Source organism: Helicoverpa zea, chromosome 14, assembly GCF_022581195.2.
Source record: "Helicoverpa zea isolate HzStark_Cry1AcR chromosome 14, ilHelZeax1.1, whole genome shotgun sequence".
In the NCBI taxonomy this organism is placed as follows: Eukaryota; Metazoa; Arthropoda; class Insecta; order Lepidoptera; family Noctuidae; genus Helicoverpa; species Helicoverpa zea.
The window spans coordinates 10,626,569-10,654,563 of NC_061465.1; the positions used below are offsets into that span (position 1 = coordinate 10,626,569).

The 27,995-nt window shown below is 35.5% G+C and overlaps 6 protein-coding genes across 8 annotated transcripts; 5 read left to right on the forward strand and 1 right to left on the reverse strand.

Annotated features, from left to right (window-relative positions):
* Positions 1-292: 292 nt before the first annotated feature.
* On the forward strand, positions 293-3,521 carry LOC124636467. Its single transcript, XM_047172566.1, has 4 exons — positions 293-379; positions 989-1,147; positions 1,558-1,753; positions 3,238-3,521. The coding sequence occupies exons 1-4, from the start codon at positions 293-295 to the stop codon at positions 3,450-3,452; spliced, it is 657 nt and encodes a 218-aa protein (XP_047028522.1). The 3' UTR covers positions 3,453-3,521.
* A 1,215-nt stretch (positions 3,522-4,736) lies between these two features.
* LOC124636680 lies at positions 4,737-7,358 on the forward strand. Its single transcript, XM_047172842.1, has 4 exons — positions 4,737-4,768; positions 5,365-5,497; positions 5,841-6,036; positions 6,780-7,358. The coding sequence occupies exons 1-4, from the start codon at positions 4,737-4,739 to the stop codon at positions 7,247-7,249; spliced, it is 831 nt and encodes a 276-aa protein (XP_047028798.1). The 3' UTR covers positions 7,250-7,358.
* LOC124636353 lies at positions 7,357-9,435 on the reverse strand. The gene is made up of 4 exons (XM_047172419.1): positions 9,212-9,435; positions 8,567-8,752; positions 7,951-8,125; positions 7,357-7,636 (listed from the first exon to the last, which is right to left on the reverse strand). Exons 1-4 carry the CDS (start codon positions 9,296-9,298, stop codon positions 7,458-7,460), a joined length of 627 nt encoding a protein of 208 aa, XP_047028375.1. The 5' UTR covers positions 9,299-9,435; the 3' UTR covers positions 7,357-7,457.
* Positions 9,436-12,362: 2,927 nt separating this feature from the next.
* Positions 12,363-16,530, forward strand: LOC124636630. Its single transcript, XM_047172796.1, has 4 exons — positions 12,363-12,626; positions 14,167-14,352; positions 14,852-15,026; positions 16,174-16,530. The coding sequence occupies exons 1-4, from the start codon at positions 12,540-12,542 to the stop codon at positions 16,392-16,394; spliced, it is 669 nt and encodes a 222-aa protein (XP_047028752.1). The 5' UTR covers positions 12,363-12,539; the 3' UTR covers positions 16,395-16,530.
* Positions 16,531-20,103: 3,573 nt separating this feature from the next.
* LOC124636629 lies at positions 20,104-22,871 on the forward strand. The gene is made up of 4 exons (XM_047172795.1): positions 20,104-20,407; positions 21,039-21,227; positions 22,008-22,182; positions 22,546-22,871. Exons 1-4 carry the CDS (start codon positions 20,321-20,323, stop codon positions 22,761-22,763), a joined length of 669 nt encoding a protein of 222 aa, XP_047028751.1. The 5' UTR covers positions 20,104-20,320; the 3' UTR covers positions 22,764-22,871.
* A 1,575-nt stretch (positions 22,872-24,446) lies between these two features.
* Positions 24,447-27,993, forward strand: LOC124636476. Of its 3 annotated transcripts, none has more exons than XM_047172581.1 (5): positions 24,447-24,660; positions 25,015-25,111; positions 25,589-25,744; positions 26,093-26,270; positions 26,677-27,993. In XM_047172581.1, the coding sequence occupies exons 2-5, from the start codon at positions 25,031-25,033 to the stop codon at positions 26,796-26,798; spliced, it is 537 nt and encodes a 178-aa protein (XP_047028537.1). In that variant the 5' UTR covers positions 24,447-24,660; positions 25,015-25,030; the 3' UTR covers positions 26,799-27,993. The 3 variants fall into 3 exon arrangements, with proteins under 3 accessions (XP_047028537.1, XP_047028536.1, XP_047028535.1); XM_047172580.1 differs by having other exon boundaries at positions 24,448-24,660; positions 24,787-25,111; XM_047172579.1 differs by having other exon boundaries at positions 24,448-25,111.
* The last annotated feature ends 2 nt before the right edge of the window (positions 27,994-27,995 follow it).

The window sequence follows — 27,995 nt, forward strand, 5'->3', positions numbered from 1 at the left end:
ACCTACCTAATTGAACTACTTGTCCTAGGTAGATATATGAGTCAACAACTTCGAGTACCGAGCTTCCAACAGAGACTGGGGTGGGCTGAACATGGACATTTGACATAATTTTCGTCTTGTCCATGTTCATTTTCAGGCCCACCCGTTGTGAAACTCGGTCGAGGCCCTCGAGCATCATACTGAGTTCCTCCATCGACTTTGCCATGACTACGATGTCGTCGGCAAACCGATTATCAAGTGGTTTTAGTTAAAGTGATATATCTAGTGAAGTTTTTTTTTATATTTAATAACAATGCGTTGTGAAGTGCCTGAGTTCAAAAGATGTTGTTTTTGTTTTCCACTCAGATATGGCTTGCTTGTTTGGGGTATTATTAATTTGGTAAGTAAAAACAGTATTTTCTTGACCATAAAAGGCAAAAAAAATAACTCATCATGGGAAACTGCTACTTGTAACTGGAAATTTGTGTGTATTTGTTCCGTTAACACTTTTAAGCCATTTGAAATGTAATAGGTGAAATGTAAACGGAAATGTTTATCTATTTTTTTGACGTAGACTGTGGGAAAACTGTCCTCATTATTAATTCTAGCAAAATCAAACTTTCATAGTGGTATTAAAAAACGTTTATAACAAAGGTATGTCTAACCTCTTTTGAGATGACACCATATCTTAATAATTCGTAGCACCTGTGTAGTACCGTCCTAGTATCTGCGTAGCACCTGTGTAGCTCGTAGCTCGACTTCTGAATTCAATTATATTTTAATTGGATTTTTTCATATATTTATTTTTAAACATATATTTTACATTTTTTAATATAAAAATAGAAAAAAACATATAAAATATTAAAAAAAAGGTTGCCACCGATATCGGGCACAGGGTTCAAGGTACCGGTGGTAATTGGATTTATCCTTATGATAATTATTACTCAGTTACCCAAAGACAGTATTACATGCTCTTCGATATGTACTGAATTTAATTTTATTTTTTTAGATTACCACAGTTTACTATAACATCTTCAGAGTAATCAAAATAAATAGCATTGTGAACCATATGAATTATGAAGATGACATTCTACTAGAAAGCATTTTCCTAGCGCTATCAATAATAGATTTTCTACTTAATGCTTTGTTCGTATTCGCTACTATTACCGTAAGTATTTACCTCTTAAATACTTTTTTTTATGAAATCTTTACTTCTCTATCTAAATAGATTGACTGAAAAATCCATAATGTACTTATAAAAATCTATATTAGTATAAAAAAGCTGAACAGTTTATGTGTTTGCTACTTAGAACGGCTGTCATTGAACATCCTTGGCAGTCGTTACGGGTTGTCAGAAGCCAATAAGTCTGACACCAGTCTTACGAAGGGGTATTGGGTTGCCCGGGTAACTGGGTTGAGGAGGTCTGATAGGCAATCGCTCCTTGTAAAACACTGACACTCAACTGCATCCCATTAGACTGGAAGCTGACCCCAATAAGTTGGAAAAAGTATCGGGAGATGATGGAGTAATTTGTGTTTATATACTTAATTATTCTAATATACTTTATTCTTTTTCAGAAAAAGGAGAAACTATTGAAGTATTTCTTATACGGGAACTCCGCTCTAGGAGTGTTAGCAGTGTTATACTTCTTGTATATAGTAGGCTACGTTTCATACGTGTTCAGTGGTGCTACCGCACAATTAGGATGGCATACTGTCAAGCCTTATGCCTGGAAGGCTTTTGTTGAAGTTACTAAATCCGGCCTTATTATTGGTAAGTAACTATCAAATCAAATCAATTTATTTATTCATATACATTTTGGGTATTAAATATGTTCACAATTTTAATAAAATTAGGTCCACCAAAATCTGCCTCAGAAGGCGTATGAATGTAATATCAGTATGTCATACTTACATTAATTTTCATGTATCAACAAAATCAAATAAAATGCATTTTTAACAAACAAAATTATTAACAATGTCAAAGTTACGATAGAAAAATAAAAATATTCACATCACAATATAACTAAAAATTTAAAACATAAGAATACTAGGAGAACAGTGTGTATGTTTCTAAGTTATTGTCATTTAAAAAATCATTAACTGTGTAGTAACATTTTTTGACCAAGAGGGCTCTAAGTGCTCGTTTAAATGTGGTCAAGTCATATTCTTTTATTTTTTGTGGTAATTTATTATATATTTTTAACTATAACTACTAATTATTATAACCATTCAGTACTTTTTCTTCTACTTAGCCTGAATTGTCCCCCTGTTAGCGCGGGAATCCCCATTTTGTCACCACACCTCTCGATCTTTTGATTGTTCTCATCAATCACTGATTGAAAATCAGGGTTTTAGGGGTCCAATCGCCGGTGGGGGACTGGACGCCCTAGATTCCCAGACCCCCTCCACTCACGCGAGGTCGGAGTGCCGCTGGGCCTTTTTAGTGGGTATACCGGGAACGTTTGTACCGGGGAGCCCCACGTACCCCTCTCCCGTCCCCCCGACGGGAAGGGCATGCGTAATAGCATTTTTTACCCAGCGACAACAAAAAAAAAAGGGTTTTAGGCTTCCAGGTCGTCCCGCCATCACTTCCGCCACTACCCCGTCTGTGGTGGCCATCTTTTTCTATCCACTATGTAATTTTGACACGAATTCAATTACATAAATCAAAATAGGCACATACTTTGCGAAAGAAACTTAAAACATAAAAACTTTCTAAAAAATTATGTAATAAGTATGTGTGTGGTTTGCACTATCTTGTTTCTAGTGGTTACAATTTTATTTTCGCAATATTTTTGACTTATTTTGAAAAAACATAATTTTACTGATTATATTTTCGCAATTTCCTTCATTTTCATTCCGATGACTAGAGCGGTTTTGCCCAGGAATTAGCCGGAAGCTAGTAGATTATAATAATAGTCATGTTAAAAAAAATGAGTATGGACGCTTTTGATGTAAAAATCACTATTAGAATTAGGAAAAACCCTTACATTAGAAAAATATAGCCTAAACAATACATCAGAATAACCAGTAGGCAACTTTTTATCTGGCTGTAGAAAGTTAAAAAGCAACCAAATACCAAAACAAACAAAAACCTTCCTTGTTTGATTTTTGACTCGTTTAAAAACGAACAGTCTTTTTTATACTCTCCCATGGAAGAGATTTCTTAAGAAATAAGCAGTGCCTTTGTACTTGATTGTTCTTGTCTCGTCAACTGTGTACATAAACAGTTAAATAAATAATATTATTTTTCAGCAAGCCAATCTTTTTGCATGTTACTCTTATGGAGTGAGATAAAAAAACTCAGAAGAAATAATCAACCAGTCTTGTTCGTGAACCATGCAGGTGAAGCTAAGTGTACTATGGATGATGGAGAGCGTGAAAAAAATAGTGCAGATGATGACCAAGAAGATACCGAGAAATTAGTTGAAATTATAGAGGACAAATCTGAAATAGGACCAGTAAAGTGATGAGCTAAATCATTGATATGCATTTAGAGTGGAGTACTAGAATAAAATAGGCGTTTCTTTTTAAACATGAGTGGGTCTTTGATATGATTAAATAAATACTTAATTAGAATAAAAATGATTTTAGTCACGGCACTGGTCATCATTGAGTTTCTCTCTTTGAAGCACGTGGCGTCGCCAAATCAGCTTTTGCCATATTTCCAATGTCGGATGGCACACTTCTTCCTAAAATTATTGTTTGTCTTTTCTTAGAAAATACCTATGTGATTATGGTGAATATATGAGTATAAAAAATGGTGTTGTATTTTATTAAATCAGTAATTACTTTTTGTTAGTTAGTAAGTAGTAATGTTTATCAAATTACGCCCCTATGTGTGACGTGAATAAAAATCGGGATACCCTATACTGATAACAATATAATTTATTGTAATATCTACAATATAACGGCACGCAAAAATAAAACATCCGCATTATAGCGAGATAATTCATGAAATAATTCGGCGAAGTCCGAGCTGGACTCGCGCACTGAGTTTCGTATCAGTTTAATACATAGACCTATTTTATTTTAAGACCTTATGAACTCTTAAATGATGGTTAGAAAGTCATTTATTCGCATACACACATTGTTATAATCTATACTAAAATTATAAAGAGGAAAACTTTGTTTGTTTGTTTGGTTGTAATGGATAAACTACAAAACTACTGGACCGATTTAAAATATTCTTTCACCATTAGAAAGCTATATTATCTGCGAGTAACATAGGCTATATTTTATCCCGGTGCGGGCAGTAGCTCCCACGGGACGCGGGTGAAACCGCGGGAAAACGGCTAGTATTTAATACAAGTTGAGACTTGCGATTTTACCTGGTCATGTTTCTTTTTTCCTAATGTACTTACGTCTAACTTTTCTTAAGAACTTTCCTATGACTTTGAACCCAATATGATCAATAACGCTGGCCAACAGTTAAAGCATTCAAATAAACAAAATAATCAGCTTAAAATATTAGATACTAAACTTGATTAGAATTGGTTAGCGACTGACTTTGCTTGCAGTATAGAGTTACATAGCGTATTATGATAACAAATATTGTATCAATTGAATACTAGGAAAAGGCTAGGCAGATGATTACACCCATCGAGAATGGATGGATCTGTTTTAGAACAACAGTGATAATTATATTCATTTTGAGTATATATTTTAATTAGGTATTATTTTAATCTAGTATATCACAATGCGTTTTGAATTGCCCGAATTGAAGAGGTTTTGCTTTTGTTTCCCATTACGATATGGTTTGCTTGTGTGGGGATATTTCAGTTTGGTAAGTACATTCATTTATTTAAAACTAGCTTCCACTCGCGGCTTCGCCCACGTAGAGTTCGGTTATATCCCGTTTCCAAGAGAATTCTTCAAAAGTCCGGGATAAAAACTATCCTAAGTTCTTTTTTAAGGTTAACTGTATGCACCAAATTTTATTAAAATCAGTTCAGTGGTTTAGACGTGAAAGCGTTACAGACAGACAGAAAGACAGACAGAGTTACTATGACACTTAGCATCGTAAATATCTGTAGGCATTGATGTACAAATAATGACATATTTTGAATCATACAAAAATAATATTTAAAATTACGCACCCAATTATGCGACTAGCAAGCGCAGACGTCCACCAACAAGGTGGACAGACGACCTTATAAAGGTCGCCGGAAGATGCTGGATGCAGGTCGCCTCCAACAGGTATTTATGGAGATCTCAGGGGGAGGCCTGTGTTCAGCAGTGGACGTCCTATGGCTGAGATGATGATGATGATGACCCAATTATGTATTTAACAATATTTCATTTTAGTTTTAGTGTGATCCGTCTGAGAGTAAATATTATTTTCATTTTTCAGAGTGTAACTATTCTATTTTTATACGCGAGGATTGCCACGTTGATTGTTTTATTGGAACACGAAGAATATCCCAGAGAAATTCTTCTTATTATGTGTATTTATACTGCACTGGGCTTACTCGACGGTGTTGTCAATATTATATTCATCTTCGCAGCTCATTTGGTAAGATATTTACTCTGCCTCTTTTTCATTATGGTTGTGCTAGAAAAGAGGAAAAACAATAGAAAAACGCCCAGTCCGCCCGTGTATCACCGTAGTACTTAAAGAATAATATTATAGCCATCTATACTAATAGGTATAATAAAGATGGAACCTTTTCTCGTTTCTACCCTTAAGACTCCAAAACTGCTGGACTGATTTGGAAAACATATTTCACTGATTTAAAGCTACACTTTTCGAGTAACATAAGGCTTTATCCGAATACAGGCGGGCCTCCGAATACGGGCAACTATTTAGGTTGAAACCGCTGGCAAACGGGTAATATATGTTTTCTTGATTGTTTCAGAAAAGAGTGAACCTACTGAAGATATCCCTCTTCTGTAACATAGCATTTCTTTCACTGTACATAATTGTCGTTCTGTATTCGATTGTTTCTTTAATTTACTTATACTATGCGAAACGAGATGTTAAGGGATTGCAAGGTATACAAGATTCCATAGAGTTGGTTCTATCTGTGACGGCTATGCCTTTCCTTAGAATCTGTAAGTACGCTTTTCTTATTTCATAACCTTATTTGACGTGATAACGTCTTTAAAATCGTTTTAGTCGGGTGACATGTTCAGAAACTTGTGTCACACCAAAACCTCACGAGCGCGATAGCAGGTACAACGAGAGAGAGACGGACCGATCTCCCGTCTCATCTCGAGCGCTGCCAGTCATTCTGTGAAACTTGTCACGCGGAATCCTCACGAGCGGAGGCTGGCATAGCGTTCGAGTGAGTGGACCGATCTTCCGTCTCTCTCACTCTAGCGGCATACAAACGAATGGAGATTTTTACACCCGAAATTTATCATCAAAAGTGTGAATAAAACGATAGATGTAATTTAAAATTTGAAAAAATTGTTATCTTCATTAATTACTTACTTCCCAAAAACTTATATCACCAATAAGACGTTATCACGTAAACATCTCGATCGTAAACCTACTTTACAAACAACCATTTTTTTTAGCAATAAACTTTTTGTCAAAGTAGGACCAGGCTGGTTTCTTACATCAGGTTTTATAAAAAATAACATTTGCCGACGACAGGTCTATCACAACATGTCTTCTAATATACAAGGCATGAAGAGTTCTTTCCTCTGATGTGTCAATATTCTTAATCTACACTCGATTTGGCACTCATTGTGTTTATTTTAACAAAGACATTACAGCTAAAGTCTTTTCTTTTTGCTTCTGCTGATGATGGAAAGATAATTAAAGGTAATAAAAGTAACTTTTGTTTCAGTATTTGAATTGTATGCCTTACTGCTATTATGGAATGAAATCAAAAAGCTAACAAGAAATGATCGTCCAATTATGTTTATGAATCGCGCAGCTGAAGTCAGGTGCATAATGGAAACTGAATTAGCTTTAAATGACGAAGGAAATCAAAAAGAGGACCAGGTACAAACAGCTGAGGTAGTAGTCAAAGATATAAGTGCTAGGACTGATAATTCAGATGAAATTAAAGGTATTATTGAAAGTGAGATAAAAATAAATACAGAAAAAAATGAGGAAAAAGAAAGAGAAGATGATGAACCTCAGTCAGAAACTGATGAGTTATTAGTAGAAGTAACAGAAGCTACACCGGATAATTTTGGGCAAAATGTCTTTAATAACGATCTTTTCGATGATTTTGATATCGGGACAGCTCAGAATCCGAAAGTGATGGAAGATGATTTTGGAGGCGAAGGTTTAGGGTTTGAACCCTGGTAAACAAAGTGTGACTTGGAAAAAGTTTTATGTTAGGTGGTTTTAATTAATGAAAATGTAGTACAAAAATTGTGTAAAATGCCAGGCTTACTAAGTAAAAATACATCAAATAGTGGTATTGGTTTTTATTTCAAACATAATACCATTATTTCAGATCCCCATTAAACACATGATGATTACAATCATAATACTACTTATTTACCTATTCCAACTAACAAAATCCTTTTCCATTTAAAATATCTTCTGGATCCATTTCACCTATAGCTACTTCTTCTGCACATTTCATGGTACAAGCGGCTTCAGCGGCATTGTTCACAAATTCGAACCCACAGTTGTTACTTAGCTTGATGATCTCACTTCTCAGAAGCAGAAGCAGGTATGATTGTACCACTGGAAAATAAACATTTAGAGAAGTAGGTAATTATATCTCATTATCACTAATGGGTGTAAATAGAATGAGTAGATTTAGGAAAGCAATTCAGTAGCAAGAAGAACCAAATACTGAATTTAAAGATAGTCTCATTGTTCTTGAGGAGTTAGATGTAATAGTGACTCATTTTGCAATGTGAGCAAGAAGTTTGTAATATATGAGCAAAATAACCGCTTATAATTCACCCTCTAATGCCCAGATGACCCCAAAATAACAAGGAATCCAAAATTTGACACATTTCCTTATGTACCAGTCGCATAGAATTTGTTCTTACCTAGAACTACGAAAAATACAGAAAAGGTAATAAGTAAGCTTTCCAGTGAAATGATAGTCATTCCTCGTGATGCCCAATTGACTATCCGAACACTGCCCACTAGAATCGTGAACAACGTCACAATCCATATTCCTATGCTGTAGTAATAGAATGCTTTAATCGGCTTCACTTTTCTCTGAAAAAGAAGAGATGCTTATTAATTTTACAATCACCAAATTTATATTGAAGTCAATAGAGGAGGGATGGCTGATAAAAAGGTGAAGAAAAACATCTTGAGGAAGCCTGGACTATGTAGTCTGAAATCACCAACCCGCATTGAGCAAGCGTGGTGATTAACGCTCAATCCTTCTCCGTGTGAGAGGAGGCCTGTGCCCAGCAGTGGGATGATAAAAAGGATGTAACAGAACAATAGAGGGACGGTTGACTCGAGTCCAGTTTGTTCCTCTGAACCGTTCCAAAAAGTTTGGAAACAACCTCAGAAGATCATGGGAATATTTTTCCAATGCTTCTGTATTAAGCATATGACAATCATAATTTGCGCAGATTCGAAGCCAATTAGTGGCATTTGTTTTCTATTAATTTGATACTTAACCGAATATATGCTGTCAAACCTTACCTTATGTCCTCCAACAATGAACATTATAGTGATCAAAAAATCCGGTACAAAAATTAGAAGTATAGCACTTGTTATAGCAAGATGTATTTTGACCATCGAAACATCACTTATTTCATTTTCTGAAAATACCATGATTAAGCTTATTACTTGGTATATCATCAACGATATTAATAGTGCATCTGCTATCTGAAATAGGAAATATACTAATAATTAGATAATGCCGATAACCTAACGAATTGATTGGAGTAGATCTAAGTTAGTCTGCGTAGTTCTCTTTATTATTTTAAGTACAAGAACAATGGCGTAGTCATCTACCATGACTTTTTTAGCCAACAGCCTTCTTTTCATACAGACATAGTCAGAACTATTAAAATTCTAACCATAGTCTACTTTATCTGATTATATCTTACATACTACAGCTTGGATATGACAGAGAGGTTGGCTGATAGGAACTTACATTGGTGTCTTAGAATGGACGACCATAAAGATTTGAGATTTATCGATGGATTTATGAAATATTTAAGTAAGTTCAAAGCCATCAAGAAGTACCGGCTGATTTGGAGCGTTTAAAAAGTACTGATAATAAATTCACGAAAAGCGTTTCAGATAAGTACTTTTCAGAAGGTGCGACTTAAGGCTACTCACCATTTTAAAATAACCCCATGCAAGCAATCCATATCGTAATGGTAAACAAAAACAACATCTCGTACATTGTGGAATTTCACCCCTCATCTTAGCCTTCACTGAATATTCCTCGCGTTTAATATTCCTGTAGATTTTCTTCCCAAACACTTGTAAATCACTGCAGTAATATTGAACTTGAACAAAATTAATTATCAGAGACCAGTAGTAACTGATGAGCTGTTAATCAGCGTCTTGTTTGTAGTAAAATGACATTCTTGGATAATAACACTAATGTTTATATACTTACTAATGTATGTATACTTACTTCATTATCAATTTCTAAAGCGCCAGAGAGTATTAATAATGATTCCAAACGTCTTTATCTGACAACCACGGACTAAGGAAAGATGTGCGGAGTGCATAATGCAGGTAGGTCAGGTTCCTTCTTCTAGGTTGAATTCGTATGGTGAGCGTGACCAAAACGATCAGTTGCGAGTGAACTAACGAGGGGTTCGGGTTCATTGAGACATCTGTCAACTATTTTTAGTGTTACAAAAACTAATAGGTAATAGGAGCGAAAACGGTAACGATCATCGTCACCCGCGCACCCGCATATTGGCGAGATTTTCCGTTATGAAATCTCCGTTAGTCGTTTTGTTCTCCATGCTCATAACTTATGGCAATTATCATGTCATCATCCTGGGGAAATACAAAGAATGAGTAATGGTTGTTTGAAAGAGCAGCCGCGATCCTTTTTTTCTGGGATGGGATATTATCAAATGACCCCTTCCGCTGTGGGTCCATGGGGAGAGAGTACAAGACTTTTTTTAATTAATACTCACCATTTAAATAACTCTACTTTTACGGAAGTCAACAATGCTCACCATTGTTCTTTTTGGAGCTGTTCTGACCTGGGTTGTTATGAGAGACAATACTAAACGGATTAAAAGGACCTAAATAAGTATATATGTTACCGTAAGATTACAAACATCGTTAGATTACAATCTATCTCGAGAGATTGTAAACTGTCGAATTATTGTGAACCGTAACATCTGATTGCAATTTAACGCATTATTTTTCGCTATATTATAATCTATCGATGAGAAATTGTCAAATTGTCAACTGTCCGAAAGCTCTCTCTGATTGGTCAGTCTTTTTGTAAGATCGACCAATCACGACCAGCCGTTCTGTTCCCATGGAGTTCCCGTAGAGTTAGGAATGAAATAGAGGTGTCAGTTAAATAAAATAAATGCTCTTCAAAAATTCTTCAAGTATTAAATTTATATAAAAATAACTCTTATAAAAATACAGTTAGGTATTTTGTCTTCAAATACAAACTAATATTTAAAAATAAAATAAAAGGGGTGCTAATTAAACAGGCTTCTTTTTAATATCATTATTCGCCCCCAAAAATGTATGTTGCCTTCTAAATTACTAAGTCAGCCACAATTAATAAAGCGTCGAGCATCTAAATAATACTATCTTAGCCACGAGTTATCTTCCACTCTAAATACAACTCAGCATGATGCTTATTTTTTTGCATCTAAATTTGTAGCATGCATTCTAACAGTAAACTTCTTAAATACTATTAAATGACATCATAAAAATATTTATTTACCTTCTAATTTTTTAACTCGTACCTACTGAGTTTTTTGTTTAAAATGTAACACATCCCATATTAATTGACCCAGCATGGAAGTAAGCATGCAACATGCAGCAAGAATAACTTCTGTCACGGCTCCGGCGCTGCGGGGCTCCGGCGGTCCCATGCGAGCTTATCGTCGCAGATGGTTTTCACGCTCACCACCGCAGCTTCGGCTTGCTGGCCGGCAGAGCCGGCCAGCCTCAGCCGCGGTGGCGAGCGCTGAAACTACCTGCGCCTCAGCTCGCAGGCCGCCTCGCCCCTCCGCGCCTACGCGGTTTTGAATTGCACTCTAGGGGTAGGGCAGACAAGACTACGTGGAGTCGGTTTTGCAGCGATTCGTTTTCGTCACTAACTTCAATTTTTAATACAATTTTTAACTGTGTGTAATTTGAGTCTTAAAAATTAAGTACAATTTTTGATTTTATAAAAAATTAAACCGTCACTTATTTTTGCACGTCAAAGAGCTGTGACACCGGGAGTTGCAAAGAACATTGTCTTTTTTGACGTTCTACCAATCAGCGCGCAAGATGCATTCCGTTCTACGCCAGTTGACAATTTGACCGCTCTACATCGCTCTCGATCTTACAAAAAGACTGACCAATCAGGGAGAGCTTTCGGACAGTTGACAATTTGACAATTTCTCATCGATAGATTATAATATAGCGAAAAATAATGCGTTAAATTGCAATCAGGTGTTACGGTTTACAATAATTCGACAGTTTACAATCTCTCGAGATAGATTGTAATCTAACGATGTTTGTAATCTTACGGTGACATATATATTTCAAAATTAGATTAAATAGTTTGTTATTGACCTTCCTGGCTCAATGAGTACGGTAGATAATCGTAATTAACACTATTTTCTAGATAAAATTACCATTATGAACTTACTGTAGAAAAGCAGTCTATATTATTACCGGTAAGTAAAAAAAATGTGTTCATGAAAGCTACAACGAATTTACTGAATTGAAAGTGAATAAGATGGACAGTGTCAGCCTAGCGGAACGTCAATCGACTGGTCACCAAGAACTTACCGGACTGGGCATCATCCGTAATGTAACCCGAAAAATTAAATCAAATTGAAGGCTGATACATACCTATGAAGATTTTACAAGTCACATTCATAGGGCCAGTATATGAGTAAAGTATCCAACACATAATAATATAACATGAACATTTTTTTGCGCCCGTCATGTAAATTACATCGAAATTACAATATGTAGACGTAATCGTCTAAATCGAAAAATTGAAGATTAATACATGATTATAAAGAGAGTAACAAATGTCAAAGATTTTTTTAAAAATATGTTGTTTAGTTAATTCCTCACGTTATTGTTAGTGAAACTAGCCTAAAAATGAAAATAACTCCAAAGTGTGTACTAGTAACATTGACAAAACTGCGACACTAGTCGGAAGTTTTAAAGATTACCTAAGTACCGGGTTATTATCAACATCGGCAGTCTTGTACTCATTACTACAGAGACCATGATAGATATGAGGTCAGGTCACTATAAACACTGTTAGCAACCGTAGCTTCCATTTACAAATCATCATTACTACAATTAACAACGCATATTTGGGTGCCAAAAAACAGAATTTTTTAGCCACAATTTGGCTAGTTAAAAGGTGTAGTAAAAAGTGAAAATATAGTACGTAGAAGTGCCAAAAGAACGCTTTGAGTGTCTGAAAGTTTTGAAGATAAAAATGAAAGGAGAAATCCCAGTGTGTACAAGATGTTGTTTCTGTTTCCCGCTACGACGGGGTTTGCTTGCGTGGGGATATATAAAATTGGTAAGTTTGCTTTCTGGCTTTGTTTACAAAGATCTAAACACTCACATGTCAGAATAGACTATCGTCGTTTTAAGAAGAGCGACAGGATTTATTTCTTAACACACCAGTTTAGGAACAATTCATTATTAGGCAATATGAGCGATTAGTTTCACAATGTGCACTGCCGTCCCCGGTGATGGACACAAGAATGATGACTGTTTCATTAAAGCCTGTTTCATTAAAGGACCAGCCAATTGACATCCCGCTAGGCTAGACTAACACTATTCCTTTGCTGGTCAGGTCACTTCAGTCTTATGTTATGAACTATATTGTTTTGGACTACTTTTAAGTCGAATCTCTAATTTGCTGCAATTAGATTCATAAGTGTGTTTCTGCACACTGTTAGAGACCTCATAACTTTTTTTGGTGCATTGAGAGTTTAGCAAAAGCTGTAGAAGTTAAAGAGGAGTTTGAAACGAAATATATAAGTAGGTTGACAGGTAGTTGACATATTTAGGAACCTACTTTTGACATGTACTTTACCATAGATATAATATTACTAAACAAGATTGCGCACGCTCAAAATATATATTTACGAAAATGAACTCTATCCTAACGCAATAAGGTACTAAATTGGTTGCATAATACACAGAGGCAAATCCGAGCCGAGAGGGATAGTTCGAACGGAGGCTGTTTGTCTCTTTCTAACACCTTGCCAGCATAAAAAAATGTTGTGATCAAAAGTTTTGTCTTCCCAAAAAACAATTGAATCACATAAAATTTTTATCTTATTTTAACAATTGTAAGTCAACATATTAATAACAATCGCATTAATTTATTCGTATTTATTATTAAAACATAAACAACATAATTTTTTTTTTTTTTTTTTTTTTTCTAGCGGTAACCCTGAACATTCTTGGCGCGTAATCAGCATTTAAAATTTTGTTTATATTTTTTGTATTAAATCAATTTAAACTATTTAAATGGTGAAAAAGTGTTGCGTTTATACTTGTAAAAGTGAATCCTATGGTGGTTGCAATATATCGTTCCACAGGTAAGCTAATAATAACATTTTCGTAAACCAAACAACTAGGGTGCCCATGAATTCTTGTAACGAGTCAAAATATGGGTGATGGATTTTAAAACTGTTGTACTATTGTTATAGCTTCCCAAAAAAAGAAAAAAGGCGACATAAATGGCTCAGCAGTCTATATATGAAGTAGAAATACAAAAAAAAACAGTCTTCACTTCGAATCTTCCTGCTTTTATACTGCTAATTCCCGCTAATTATTAAAAGCCTTTATTAGTATCTTAAGGTCACAAACTGCGTAAGTTAAAACTTCAATACCAATCTGTGTTTAATAATCTTAGCAAATTCGGATTTGTCTCACATAGCTTAATCTCATAGTCACCCTATTAGAAAGGGACAGACAGCCTCCGTACTAACTGTTTCACTCGGCTCGTTTTTTGGGTTTATATGCGCAGTCCTGTTTACTAATATTATGTCTATGTACTTTACATACTAACTATATAACGAGGGTTCTTTGTTTTCTTGTTTCAGATTGTTGACACATTGCACATAGCATTTGTTTCAGACAGCTTATTGGAAACTATTTTATACAGGTTAGATGGCAGCAATAAGCCTACCAGCTTACTTTATACAGAAATAACTATAGCACTCGTTCTGCTTGGCCTGTTTCTAACAGATTTTGTGGCCACCACAGTATTCGTCGTAGGGGGACACATGGTAATTTTTAAATATTTTTACAAATTAGCTTTATTATTTTAGTCTAGGCTTATATTTTATTACTTTGCTACGAATGTGTTAGGATGGAAGGAGAGAAAGGAAGACAAAAGACAAGGTATATGGATTAACTGAAAGATGACTATGAATGACAGGGACATGTTGAAAGGATTAAACATTAAAATATTGGACCGAATGAAATTTTAAACAGGGCAAGAAGAGGAAGTTTAGGGTTTTAAGCCCTTTTCTTTTTTTTTTTTCTTTTTAACGACGTCAAAAATCATCAAATGATCCCGCGGTGGGTTAGCAGCGGTGAGGGAGTGGCAGACTCTTACTGACTAAAAACCGTCGTGTTCCGTCATTGGCCTTTTATGTACCAGGGCCGCGGTATCTCTTTCGAACAACCCGCAGCCCAGGGTTTTAAGCTCTCAGTTTTATGCACCCGAAAACGTAGATTTTAAAGGGTTTAAATATATTTTCATAATTAATAATTTTCTTGCAGAAAAACGTGAGGCTGATAAGAGTGTTCTACATCTTCTGCATCGCGGTATTAGTGTCAACAATATTATTGTTAGCATTATTGTTCTCACTGACAGTCTCAGACATATCAGTGAAAACCTTATCACACGAATGGATCAATCTCGTGCTGAGCTACTCAGCTGGTTTCGCTATTTTGGGTAAGTTTTTGATCTGAACTATAACACCTTTGGTATTAAGGCGACGAATTGGTCAACAATAATTCCATATCCGGCACGCGCATCTAAGGCGCCAAAAGGGGTCGGAGCGTCTGAGCGGGGCGAGGATAACAATACGCGCGCTAGCTTATAACTAAAAGTCGTAAGCGACAAAATGGTTTTGTAATTTTATTATTTAGAAATGATAATTTGATAAAAATTCCTTCTACAATTTTAAAGAGTATGTATATACTCAACTACTAAAAAAGTTAAGAGGCTTAAATCGGTCCCGTTTGCCCATAATATGTGAATCTCTTTTTAAAAAGAGGTATGTTTGATATATTTTTCTCTGTTATAAAAGTTACCTAATCATGTTTCTACGTCTAAAAAAATAAGGTTTATATCAAGAACTTTCAGGTAACCAAGTTGTATTTTGATCCGTTTTGTATTTACTGAGAAAAATTGAGATCCTTGGCGCCAAAAATTCCAATTCGTCCTCTTAACTATAATTTTTGGTCGCCTGGCAATACTTAAATGATCACACTAGACTAATCTATACTAATATAATAATGAAGAAACATTGTACCCGAAACTACTAAATCGGTTTGAAAAATTCTTTTAAGTACCGTTTTTTTTTATTATTATTAATTAAACCTTACCACAGACTTGGGGGTCCGCGCTTTTAATTACATTGTTTTAACTTAATTGTAATTTGAGTCGTCTTGGCCTCACAAACTTATGTCTACTGTCTTAAGACTATGTGAGTCCACCGCGTATTTATGTACTCAGTTTAAATATATATATATATATATATATATATACAGATATACATTTTTTTTTTTTATATTACACTATACTTAACACTACACATGGACTTAGGCAACTTAGTTTGACACGATTATGGGACAGGAACGGATTGGGGATTGGTCTCATTTCCCGCTAGCGACTAGGGACTCTGCGAGTGCTAGTAGGGCTAACATGACAGTGGAGTCTCGATGTTGCATGGCCGTCTTGAGGTTGTATTCGACCGCGGCAAAACGCCTAGTATTACATACACTAAGCACAATAGCCTCGGCAAGTTGATAGTTCAAAGCCACAACATTGCATATAGAGAATTACGTACTCAAGTAAAATTTTCCCTTACTTTCAGTTATTCAATGCTACTTCGTAATGTTGCTGAGGAGTGAGATCATAAAGCTAACTAAGAACTGTCAGTTCAGTTTTGTGAATCACGCGGCAGAAGCCGCTTGTACCATGAAATGTGGAGATGAGGAAACAATAGAGGTAACTCAAGCAGAAAATGATTTGAAATTGGGACGTGAAGTGAAATATGAACAAAATGCACCCAGAAATCTGTCTGAAGCAAATTAATGACTGAAAGTTACATTTATGAACTGATGAACATTTATGAGTTGAAAATACAATAATTATGTAAAGTTGATTACCTAGTGAATGAGGATAGCATTGTAAGTGTTATGTTAAATGATAAGTAAACTTTTTTATTGACTGAAGGTTTTTGATTTTAAAACAGACACGGTGTAGGCGTAGTAACACTAAGTTGATTGGCATGCTGAATAGAATAGTATTTAATTTTTAATTGTAAATACTTATAAATGTGATTAATAAAAGTAAGGCCGGCAATACACAGACCGCTTGAAATAGTGGCAACTGCTCGAGCGGCTCGTGTATGTGCGTCCATAGAACTCTGCAGTGCAGTCAACAGCTTGGAGCTGTCGCCCCTAACTGCTTCAAGCGGTCCGTGCATTGCTGATCTAAAATAATGCTGAATTGAAACAAAAAAACCGGCCAAGTGCGAGTCGGACTCGCGCAGCGAGGGTTCCGTACAAATCCTGTATAGATAAAAAGTGAGTTTCGCGCCAACCGTTAAGTTTAGAACAATCTTAGTTATGGTAATTTCGTGAGAGTCAAAATAGTTAAAAATTTTTATTTTATAATATAACTAAAATAGAAGGCCAGTACCTTGTAAAAGTTATTTTATTAAAGTTAGTTATATACAACATTTTATAGTCATCATTCAGAAATTTGATTGAAAATAACTAATTATGTCTTAAAGGTCATTGGGCATATCTGACCCGCTTTGTAAAAAGTGGCGGACATGAATCAAAGTAGTTTTAAATCGTGGAGAATGGTATGACGTTTCTTTGAATATAATATTTTATTAAAATTCCATGGAGACGAATGTCCAGGATCGTTTGAAAAATATAAAAGACAAGCAGTTTCACAGGATTGTACAGGTTACAATGCTAGTTTTTATTGTTAAAGAATTTTCATAAAGAAGGAAGATGCCAATTCGGATGACCAGGATCTGATGAGGATCTGGAAACCCTGAGAAATCGAGGGCAACTCTTGAATATTGTAGGCACGTATCGAGTCATAACCAGACATGTGAGTGTATTTTTGAGGGTACTGGTAAACAGTGAAGGTTTGGAGCTGATTTGATTATGGAGACTACAGAGAGTCGAGGGAATTCCTGAACGGTATGTTGCAACTACCACGTGTTTGGGTTTATTTTATTCGTATTGGCGAAGACTTTCCACATAGATAGGTTTGACTGCCATTGTGGGATCGATAGCAAAGATCAGATATAGTTATGGGAACTCCTTTACAATTTATAACGTAACCTTGTGTTGGAGCTTATTTTATTTTAGGTGACGAGAATTCACTACTAACTTGGGTTAAAGCAGCCATTGCAGGAATGGGATCTTTTATTTTTGAGGGATTAATCACCTTACGAGCCCCAGTTTCAGGTTTTTTTCGAAACCGCCTGACGACTTGTAGCTGTCGAATTGTAACAACGACCTCTAGAGAGTAGGATTCGGGGCTGCTGGCTTTACGTTTCCAGAGCCTTGACAAAAGTATTCTGTCCCTTTCTTTGTTTTATAAAGTCGGCTTTATTTTGTAGCATTTTACAAACAAATCCAACTTCAAACATATAAAAAAGCAACAAGAAAACAAAAGCAAGAAAGAAATTAAAAAGATGTTAGGTGCATCGGTCTAGAAGTCGGTGTCTAGAGGATGCATCTATATTTATTTAACCACCGAGATCTAGACCGATGCATATAAACAGTTTTCTTGTTGTTTTAGAAGTTGTTTTTTTTTGTAAAAAGTTTTTATTTTTAACTTTTGTGAAATGTTCTCGTCAATACGAATAATATAAGCCCAAACACGACGTAACTAAAACATACCGAGTTCTCTCGACTTTCTCACGTCTCCATCATCAGATAAGCTCTAAACCTTCACTGTTTGATAGTATCACCAGACATACATCTGAGAATCAAGTTTTAATCCTATGCATGCCTACAATTTCTGATAGTTGCCCTCGATTTCTCAGGATTTCCATCATCAGATCCTGACCTGATGACAATGGAAATAAACGGCGAGTATACTCTTTCACTACAAAGAAATGATTTCTCAAATCCGTCAAACGTGGTCGTTTAAATTCCCCATTGAAATGAGGAAAATATTTGATGTTTACACCTGATTTTCTCTAGATTCCCATGGTTCACATTGATGCGACTAATGCCATAGTAAATCAGAGCCTTTATCATTATACTGTGTATATTTCGTTCGTATCCGCCGTGGGTATGGTTTCCATACTAAGGTGCCCAATGACCTTTGAATGATTTAAAATTTTTCACAGTTTAGAGGCCATTATATTTAAGAAGTGTTTGATATGAATTTAACTTTTTATCAAAACTTTAATATCTCTACGCGTTCATGTGAAAAAGGGTAAGTAGTAAGTTTATAATTATTAAAAAAATATTTTATGTCATGTAAGCAAAAATAATATTATTTTAATATTTTATGTAACTTCAAATTTATCATTTTCGTAATTTTTCCTTTATCTGTACTTTATAACGTTGCTTCGTGCCGAATTTCAAGATTCTGAGTTCACGGGAAGTACCTTGTAGGTTTTGATTCCCTAGCGTGTGACGGAAATTCGTCTAAGGTGTCGGTAAAACTGCTGTATCTTTTGATCGCGTTAACTTAGAAGTTTGATTTTTTCATTGGTTAAAGGGACAATAGACCTAGGTATTTGGTATAAATTTCAATTTGGTACCTTTATTCGTTCGTGAGAAATAAGGTAGTAAGTTTCATTTTATTAAAATATTTTTATTATATTATATAACAAAAAAATGTGATTTTCGCAATTTTTCCTATATTTGCATTATATGACAATGCTTCATGCCAAATTTCAAGATTCTGAGTTTACGGGAAGTACCCTGTAGGTTTTGATTCCTTTGCGAGTGTCGAAAATTTGTTGAAAATATCGACATAATCGGTTGTATCTTTTGATTGGCTTGGCTTAGAAGTTTGATATTTTCACGGCTTAAAGGGACAATAGACCCGAGTATTTCATGTGAATTTCAGCTTGATACGTTCACGTGTTCTTAAGATAAAGGGTCTTGACAGACAGACAGACAGACAGACAGACGGACAACAAAGTGATCCTATAAGGGTTCCGTTTTTTCCTTTCGAGGTACGGAACCCTAAAAATTGAACATTATATATAACAATAAATATAGAGGCTGCTTGACGAACATATGACGATAGGTAATGTGACGCAGCTCAGTACGTCATCGGACGTCATCAATACACAATACATATGAAGATCGGGAAATAATGGCTGTGTGTTGCAATAACGCCGTTGAAAATTGAATCTTTCTTTCACAATGTCGTCATGTAGTGAAGACACATGTCATAATAGTTTAAATACAGATGGACTGACGACGTATGGTGTAGGTATGTAGATAGTGAGCCTAACATTTGCAAAAAAAATTGTACATACACGAGTCTCTGATCGTCAGAATTTGGATTGTTTTCGACATTACCCTTTTTAAAATCATTGGCACCTTGTGAATTTTCCATTAATTCCTGTTGAAAAGCCATTTCCTGTTTATTCAAATTAAAGAACATTTCATTGGAAGGGTACCGGCATAAAAAACCCGTCTGCAATTTATCTTTTCCCGCAGTGCGTAGGCACTCGATAACTGTGCATATGACAGATAGATATAAAGGTTAGGTCATTATAATTGTTTACGTTTGTAATCCCGTTGTCATTTTATTAGTTTGATCAACGCAACCCACAACAGATGTTGTGTCCGGAAATTCAGATACGATTTCGTTGTCACTATTGTTTTATTGAAATTCTGTATTTATGACTGGAAATTCAATTTAGAAGTGCACTGAAGTCTTGTAGCTCGTGTCGGAATAAAGCGAATGTTTATAGTGGTACATATTGCATAGTGAGGTACCAATAGGTGCTGGATATCAAAATGAAAGGAGAACTCCCAGTGTGTACAAGATGTTGCTTCTGTTTTCCACTGCGAAGGGGTCTGCTCGCGTGGGGATACATAAAATTAGTAAGTTTTTTAACCTCTTTTAATAATAAGTTTATCTTCTAAAAAACAAGGGGAGTTAAGTGGGCGTAGCCACTGTCATCTTCAGCCTTCGGTGAATACCTGTCGGTGGATCCAAGAGTGAAAAGAAACGTGGCGTTATCTGGCCTGCCACAAACGGTTGTCCATGTAGATTCCATAGTAAAGCCCACAGTTGCAGGACTCTCCTATTCAAAGGTTATGGCGGGTGCAAATGATCAGTAAATAATGAAACTTCGACATACCGTCTTTGCCCTCCATCCAGTAACCCTATTCTCTGCTATGATTTGAGCTAAGTACTAGATTTTAAACTGGAACCGTTAAACGGGTTCAGAAATTCATGTTAACTTTTTATAACTCCACTTGGGTCATTAGGAGAAAGAGCCGTTTGTTTTGATCAATGACCTCAAATGGAATGGTATCTTCATAGGTTCTTAGCATTTGGATAGGTGCATCAGATGTACCCTCATGATATTACCGAATGAAGGTCAAACTCTCGGGTAAAACCGCAGGATACATTGCTAAATAGGAAATAGTCAATAGATTACAAGAACTCACTGTAAGTACTTACTTTATATTTGTATGTATTGTTCTAATGCTTCTGTTTCCGTTTCAGATAGCTGACTTCATATTCATACTGATGATGCTGTATATAGTCCTCATTATGATTTTGTTTATCAGAGCTTTTACCGATGGAAGCTTTTGGGCGATGATGTATTCAGAAGTTATTATGGGATCAATTGGAATTCTTATATGTTTAGTAGATATTGCTATCACCATCGTGTTCATCGTCGGCGGACATACGGTGAGATTTGATTTAATTTGTTTGTCAACTGTAAAGTCCAGGTTCCCTCAAAATGTTTCCTACTCGCCTTATGGACTCGAATACTTAGCCTTCTACTTGACAGGCCAAAACTAGGTCACCACAATCACTCATTAATTGGTAAGATACTGTAAGAAACGATCAATCAAGGAGTTAAAGCATAATGGTCAGCAATTTCTTGTACTTTCAAAAAAGTTTAATGAAGGAGACTAGATGATAATAACAGTGGATAATTGTAGATAGATCGGTTACTCCCGGTTTCACATCGTCGAGTTCTTAAGTGGAACACAATAGGAGTTCCCGTCCGTCCCATTGTGCCTATGCTACGGCTAAAGTCGGAAACTTAGTTGTATCTTTTGGTAGGAACTGCTTATGTACAACCCCTATGTTCCTACTCCATTATATGCATTACCTACCTATTATGTGCCCTTATGCTTATTATTTCCCTATATACTTCGTTCTGTACTACCCCTATATATTATGTACTTCGATAAGTTATAAAAAAAAACAATAGCAACTTCAGCTTTATAAACTTCATGTACCTACTACCCTGGTGTCAAAGCTAGATCTCTCATAGGTACTGTCAACATAATTATATGCATCCAATTTTAGGTTGTTGTCCCACTTAGAGCCCATGGCTGGGAACGCCCATACACCAAGCTATAGCCGGGTAAATCTTGTTGTACCCACACTTCAGCCTTTAGCCGTAACACTTATAATAAATGACCTATATCTACTTAATAATAAAACCTTCGTTTTCAGAAAAACGTGAAGCTGATACGAGTATTCTACATCCACAGCTTGGTGGTATGCGTGGTGTCAGCCATCTTGTGTCTGTTCACCATCCTTGCGCCGATATTAGCTTTCTTCTATACCATAGATGTACGACACGTCGAAACTCTGGTGATGAGTGTCGTAACTTCCTTGGGTATTTTGGGTAAGCATTTAAATTAATTTCGTCCATTTTCTTAATTAGCTGGTTCATGTAGCTAAGCACATACGTATCGACTCCTTGGGCTTGTAAGAATTGAATGAATTTCTATTTCCCCGCAAAAGGAACCCCAAACCCTAATCTCATTACCAAAGAGCCGAGTGATAGTGTACCTGGGTAGGTAACTATTATTTTGTCGTTTAACATTATTTCAGAAGGTTTCAGTCAATAATTTCTAATAGAACAGCCTTTTATTTATAGTGTCGGTAAGATCCAGATTAGAGAAACCTTAATACCTATTAATTAACCTGAATTATTAGTAGGTAACCTAGTTACTTATTCGGTATTCCAGATTTTGTCTTTTTTCAGCGATACAATGCTACTTCGTACTTCTTCTAAGAAGTGAGATCATAAAACTGAATAGCAACTGCGAGTTCAGGTTTGTGAACAACGCGGCTGAAGCTGAATGTACCATGAAAATCAGAGGTGACGTACCGGAAGAACCCATGGCAGAACCTATTTTGGAAAAGGCTAACGAATCTGATGATGAAACTGTAAGCACTAAACAGTTGGTTGAATCGGTCTAAAAGGATACCTACCAACTGTGATCTGTTCATACATACTTAGAATCGTGTACGTACCTATTGTAAGACATTATAATTTATTAAGTTATTATATGTACCTATTCCTAATAATATATCGAGTTTTATTTACTTATTAAAAAATTTAAAAATTAACCCCATTATTATTTCGTAAGATTAGTTTACAATTATCGTAACTAGGAACGTGATTAGGTACAGCCGCTGAATACTGACCATATACTATACTTCTAAGCTCGATGCCATATACTGACACCATAGATGTAATATAATGATGATGTTCTCCTAGCCGATTATCGGCTACGGCGGCTGTTCTCATGTAAGGAGATTAGCCAACTGCGCAGGACATATTATAGTGCACGAGCATTTGCGCAGACACAGGTGCACTCACTATTCCTTAACTCTCATAGCCCGATGGGACGGCAATCCGACACGACCGGAAAGAGATCAGGCGCAGGACCGACATTTACGTGCTCTCCGATGCACGGGTGTATCAATCACCACCTTCCAGGCTCCGGGCTGCTATGTGAAAGTCTTCTAAAACCCACAAAGCGATTTCGGCCCGACTCGGGAATCGAACCCGAGACCTCGTGCTCAGCAGCCGCACTTGCGACAGCTAGACCAACGAGGCAGTTAAAGTAATATAATAAACAAGATTGCGCACGCTCAAAATACATATTTACGAAAATGAACTCTATTCCAACGCAATAAGGTACTAAATTTGTTGCATAATACACAGAGGCAAATCCGAGCCGAGAGGGATAGTTAGAACGGAGGCCGTTTGTCTCTTTCTAACACCTTGCCAGCATAAAAAAATGTTGTGGTCAACAGTTTAGTCTTCCCAAAAAAAACAATTGAATCACATATATTTTTATCTTATTTTAACAATTGTAAGTCAACAAATTAATAAAAATCGCATTAATTTATTATACGAATAAATTATTTATATAAATTATTATTCTTAAAACATAAATTTTTATTTTGTTTTTTTTTTTTTTCTAGCGGTAACCCTGAACATTCTTGGCGCGTAATCAGCATTTAAAATTTTGTTTATATTTTTTGTATTAAATCAATTTAAACTATTTAAATGGTGAAAAAGTGTTGTGTTTATACTTGTAAAAGTGAATCCTATGGTGGTTGCAATATATCGTTCCACAGGTTAGCTAATAATAACATTTTCGTAAACCAAACAACTAGGGTGCCCATGAATTCTTGTAATGAGTGAAAATATGGGTGATGGATTTTAAAACTGTTGTACTATTGTTATAGCTTCCCAAAAAATGAAGAAAGGCGACATAAATGGCTCAGCAGTCTATATATGAAGTAGAAATACAAAAAAAACAGTCCTCACTTCGAATCTTCCTGCTTTTATACTGCTAATTCCCGCTAATTATTAAAAGCCTTTATAAGTATCTTAAGGTCACAAACTGCGTAAGTTAAAACTTCAATACCAATCTGCGTTTAATAATCTTAGCAAATTCGGATTTGTCTCACATAGCTTAATCTCATAGTCACCCTATTAGAAAGGGACAGACAGCCTCCGTACTAACTGTTTCACTCGGCTCGTTTTTTGGGTTTATATGCGCAGTCCTGTTTACTAATATTATGTCTATGACTGACACTGACCATCACTGACACATTTGACATATTGACATCTGATTGTTATTAAGAATGTCAGATTAGATGTGTTTGTTTTGATTTTTTACTTTTTACCGCGCGCAATGTGTAACATATTACATATTTAAATTAATATAACTCACAGAGAATTTCATAAGATGGAACCGATAAGTTTCGACTATTTATGTAACCACCCACGAGCCATCGTTTTTAAATAGTATGCCTATCTTTGTTGATATCCAAAGTGAAAAATATCCACCACGCGGTGGTAAGATCTCATGCAGGTTTTTCTACTTATTCAAATAAAGAAATACAAATTTTTAAAATTCGTGACTAATTTTTATTGTACCTACTATGTACGAAGTATCAGTAATTATGTGTTTTGTTTATTAAGGATAATAATATCGAAATAACTCAGCTCGCCTGTTGATCAGATGCTATTTATAGAATTATATAAATGCACGGCAGTTACGAAGTACGAAGTCACTGTTTGTCGCAAGTAGGTGCGTACAAAATGTACATATAATTAAGCTTCTCACTGAAGGATATTATTTCAAGATGAATATTTGTTAATTCTGAGTAAAGCAGATTATATTTAAACAAAGAGTTCTTCACACATAAGGTTGACATTTGGCACTATGGATTGGCCTGTTTGGAAAAAATGCTGCTTCTGTATCCCCCTGCGCTATGGTTTGCTAACATGGGGATATTTAAAACTGGTGAGTTATACAGTAATTTTTTCTATGATTTTAAATATTAATAATTGCAATAGTCAGTGTTTGCAAGGTTATGTGTAGCAATATTATTGTTTGTTGCTTAAACTTACTTAGAAAGTAATGATTCTAGCCAAAATATAATATCTATTTTACCGGCTGTTTATTATATAAACAGCTTGTAAAATAGATATACTTACCCATGTATTGATATTAACCTGTTTTTTTCCCATTATTTTGATGAGGAAAATTATTATTATTCACTAAGTAGTGTACATACATATGACACAAAACCTAATTTTTGTGTCAGTGTTTAAAATAAGACTAAATATTTATGGCTAATAAATAATTAAATATTGCTGTAAATAGCAATAATTATGTAAATACTTATTTCAACTAGCCTTCATTTTAGGAAACATGAGCTAGAAAGTAGAACCTTTTTTAAAAAAGTAACTTTTTAAATGAGGTGTGTTCTCTTTACAGATATCAGCCAGCATAGTATTGAGTTTCTTCATATTTATTTTAGTAGGTCTTGCAGACTATATTAGAAATGATACTTTAGTAATAGTTATTCCAATTATTGCTATAATGGTCACAGACATTGCACTGCACATTTTATGCATTGTCGGAGCACATAAGGTAAGACAAATGAAGGTTTGCATGGCTTACGAATAATTGTGGTTCCTCTGGATAAGAACAAACTTAACTTTAAACTGGTTTGTGGTACCCATTAGAGGTCTATATTTAATTGCTTGATTGAGCACTGTCAGGTCACCGGGTGCACCCTCTTAAAAGTAGTAGAAACTCATGATTATTTCATTTATAAAAATCTTTTCTGAACAATATATGGAACAACAAAAAAAGATATTAGTTTCTGTTTTGAAAACTTTCAAACAAATAGCATTTGAATTCAAGCTAGGCAACTGGAGTTCCTGATGAATGTATAGAAAAGTACGAGTATCATTCAAAGTTTCTTTTTGTTTTCAGAAAAATGTAAGGCTATTAGAAGTTTATTACTGCTATGCTTGGTTCATGTGGGCGGGTATGATCATCATGTTCGCTGTATGCACAATTTTGCTCGTTCTCATCTTTTCCGGTCATGGTGAAAGTGGTGTTAAGTCATTGTACTTGACTATGGATATCGTGGGATTTTTACTTGGTATTGGTAAGCTCATTTTTTTTTTGAGTGACAGACATACATCATCTATTTACCATCCATGGTAGAATTTGTTTGGGGGCAGGCATGCCAACCTATTGGTGATAAACACATGATAATCCATCCAGTATTTTTTCACACGCTGGTGGAAGCTAGTTCATAAAAAATGGTACCTATAGTTATCGGCACGGATATTGAGCCCTGACCTTCACCTGCGCAGAAGCGATTTATTGGTTTTTTGCCTTATGTGTACAGTGCGCAAAGCGATCCCCACTCCGCCGAGAGCTCAATATCCGTGCCGGTAACTATACATAGATGTAAATGTCCAAAAGAGTGATTTACCCTTTGCACCAAAATGGCAAATGGTTCAAACTGTTCAAAAAATATATCTAATCTATGAAATTTTATGTTTCAGTAATACACACTTTCCTCTTGATTTCACTGAGGAGTGAAATGATCAAGCTCAGAAGCAATTGTCCATACAGGTTCGTGAAGAATGATGGAGAACCCGAAGGTTTTATTACGAGTGTCAAATAAGGAAGAGGTGCCTGTAGACGAATATACAAATAACATGTATGATAAGGAAATAGGTGAATTTAAAGAAAGTGATAATTTTCGTTTTATTTTAAGTTTTTATTACAACGTGGGAAATGGCAATAAGCTTCGCCATCTGCCTAGCCTTTTCCCAACTATGTTGACGTCCATTTCCAGTCTAACGGGATCTAGCTGGTATTCTACATGGAGCCTCTGCCTATCTGACCTCCTCAACACAATTACCTGGGCAACACGATGCCCCTTGGTAAAAGTGGTTGTCAGTGTCTGGTTTCTGACTACCAGTAACGACTGCCAAACATACTCAACTAACAGCCGGGACCCACCAATTTATTGTGCCATATGATAAAATGGTCATCCATCCACTCCAAGCGTTGGTTAACCTTATAATCGATCGACCCGCGCGACTTGACTTAGTCTTAATGATATTCAATTTAAACATGTTAAAAATTATGATTAAGGATAAAATATAATATTAAAATGATGCCTTGATGGAAGCAAGAGTAATTGATTTATTTCTGTACGGTCGGCAACAAAAGTCCATCCATGATTTGTCAACTGAAGTTCCCGGTACCTAGTCGTACTTAAATCATCCATAGTAGGTAGGTAACTGTCATGTCACGACTAAAAAACAATTTTCCCTGGATATTAAAGAATTACAAAATCATGATTATTTGGTTTGTAAAGTAAGTTTTTCTGAGATTGTGCCATAAGTAATGCAAATATTGTTTTTCTCAGAGTCTTACACAATATGAAGACTGTATCTAGGTATAAGTCACAACTTTTAGTGAATGTTTAAAACTCTTACAGCGCTTTTTCACTAGTGGAATTCCGGCTTGTATTCTCAATCGAGTAATAAATAAACAAATGATAATCTGTTAAAAAGATGACACTAGGAACCGCGTGGCCGTTGCCACTGGCCGCGCGTATTACGCGCGTCAAAATCTGCTAGTGTGAAAGAGCTCCTAAGTCTCATCTATAAATATCTTAAGCTCTTGTTCTCATATAATGCTTTGTGACTGCATACAATTTTCATATTTGTACTTTTAAAAGCTTATGCTATTAAGCTCGTTGGTGATAAAAATAAGATTAAGTGAGATTATTTATTGTAAATATAAACACTATTTATGTACAATTTACTACTACAATAAATTGTCCGACATAAGTGCCTCAATTTGAACT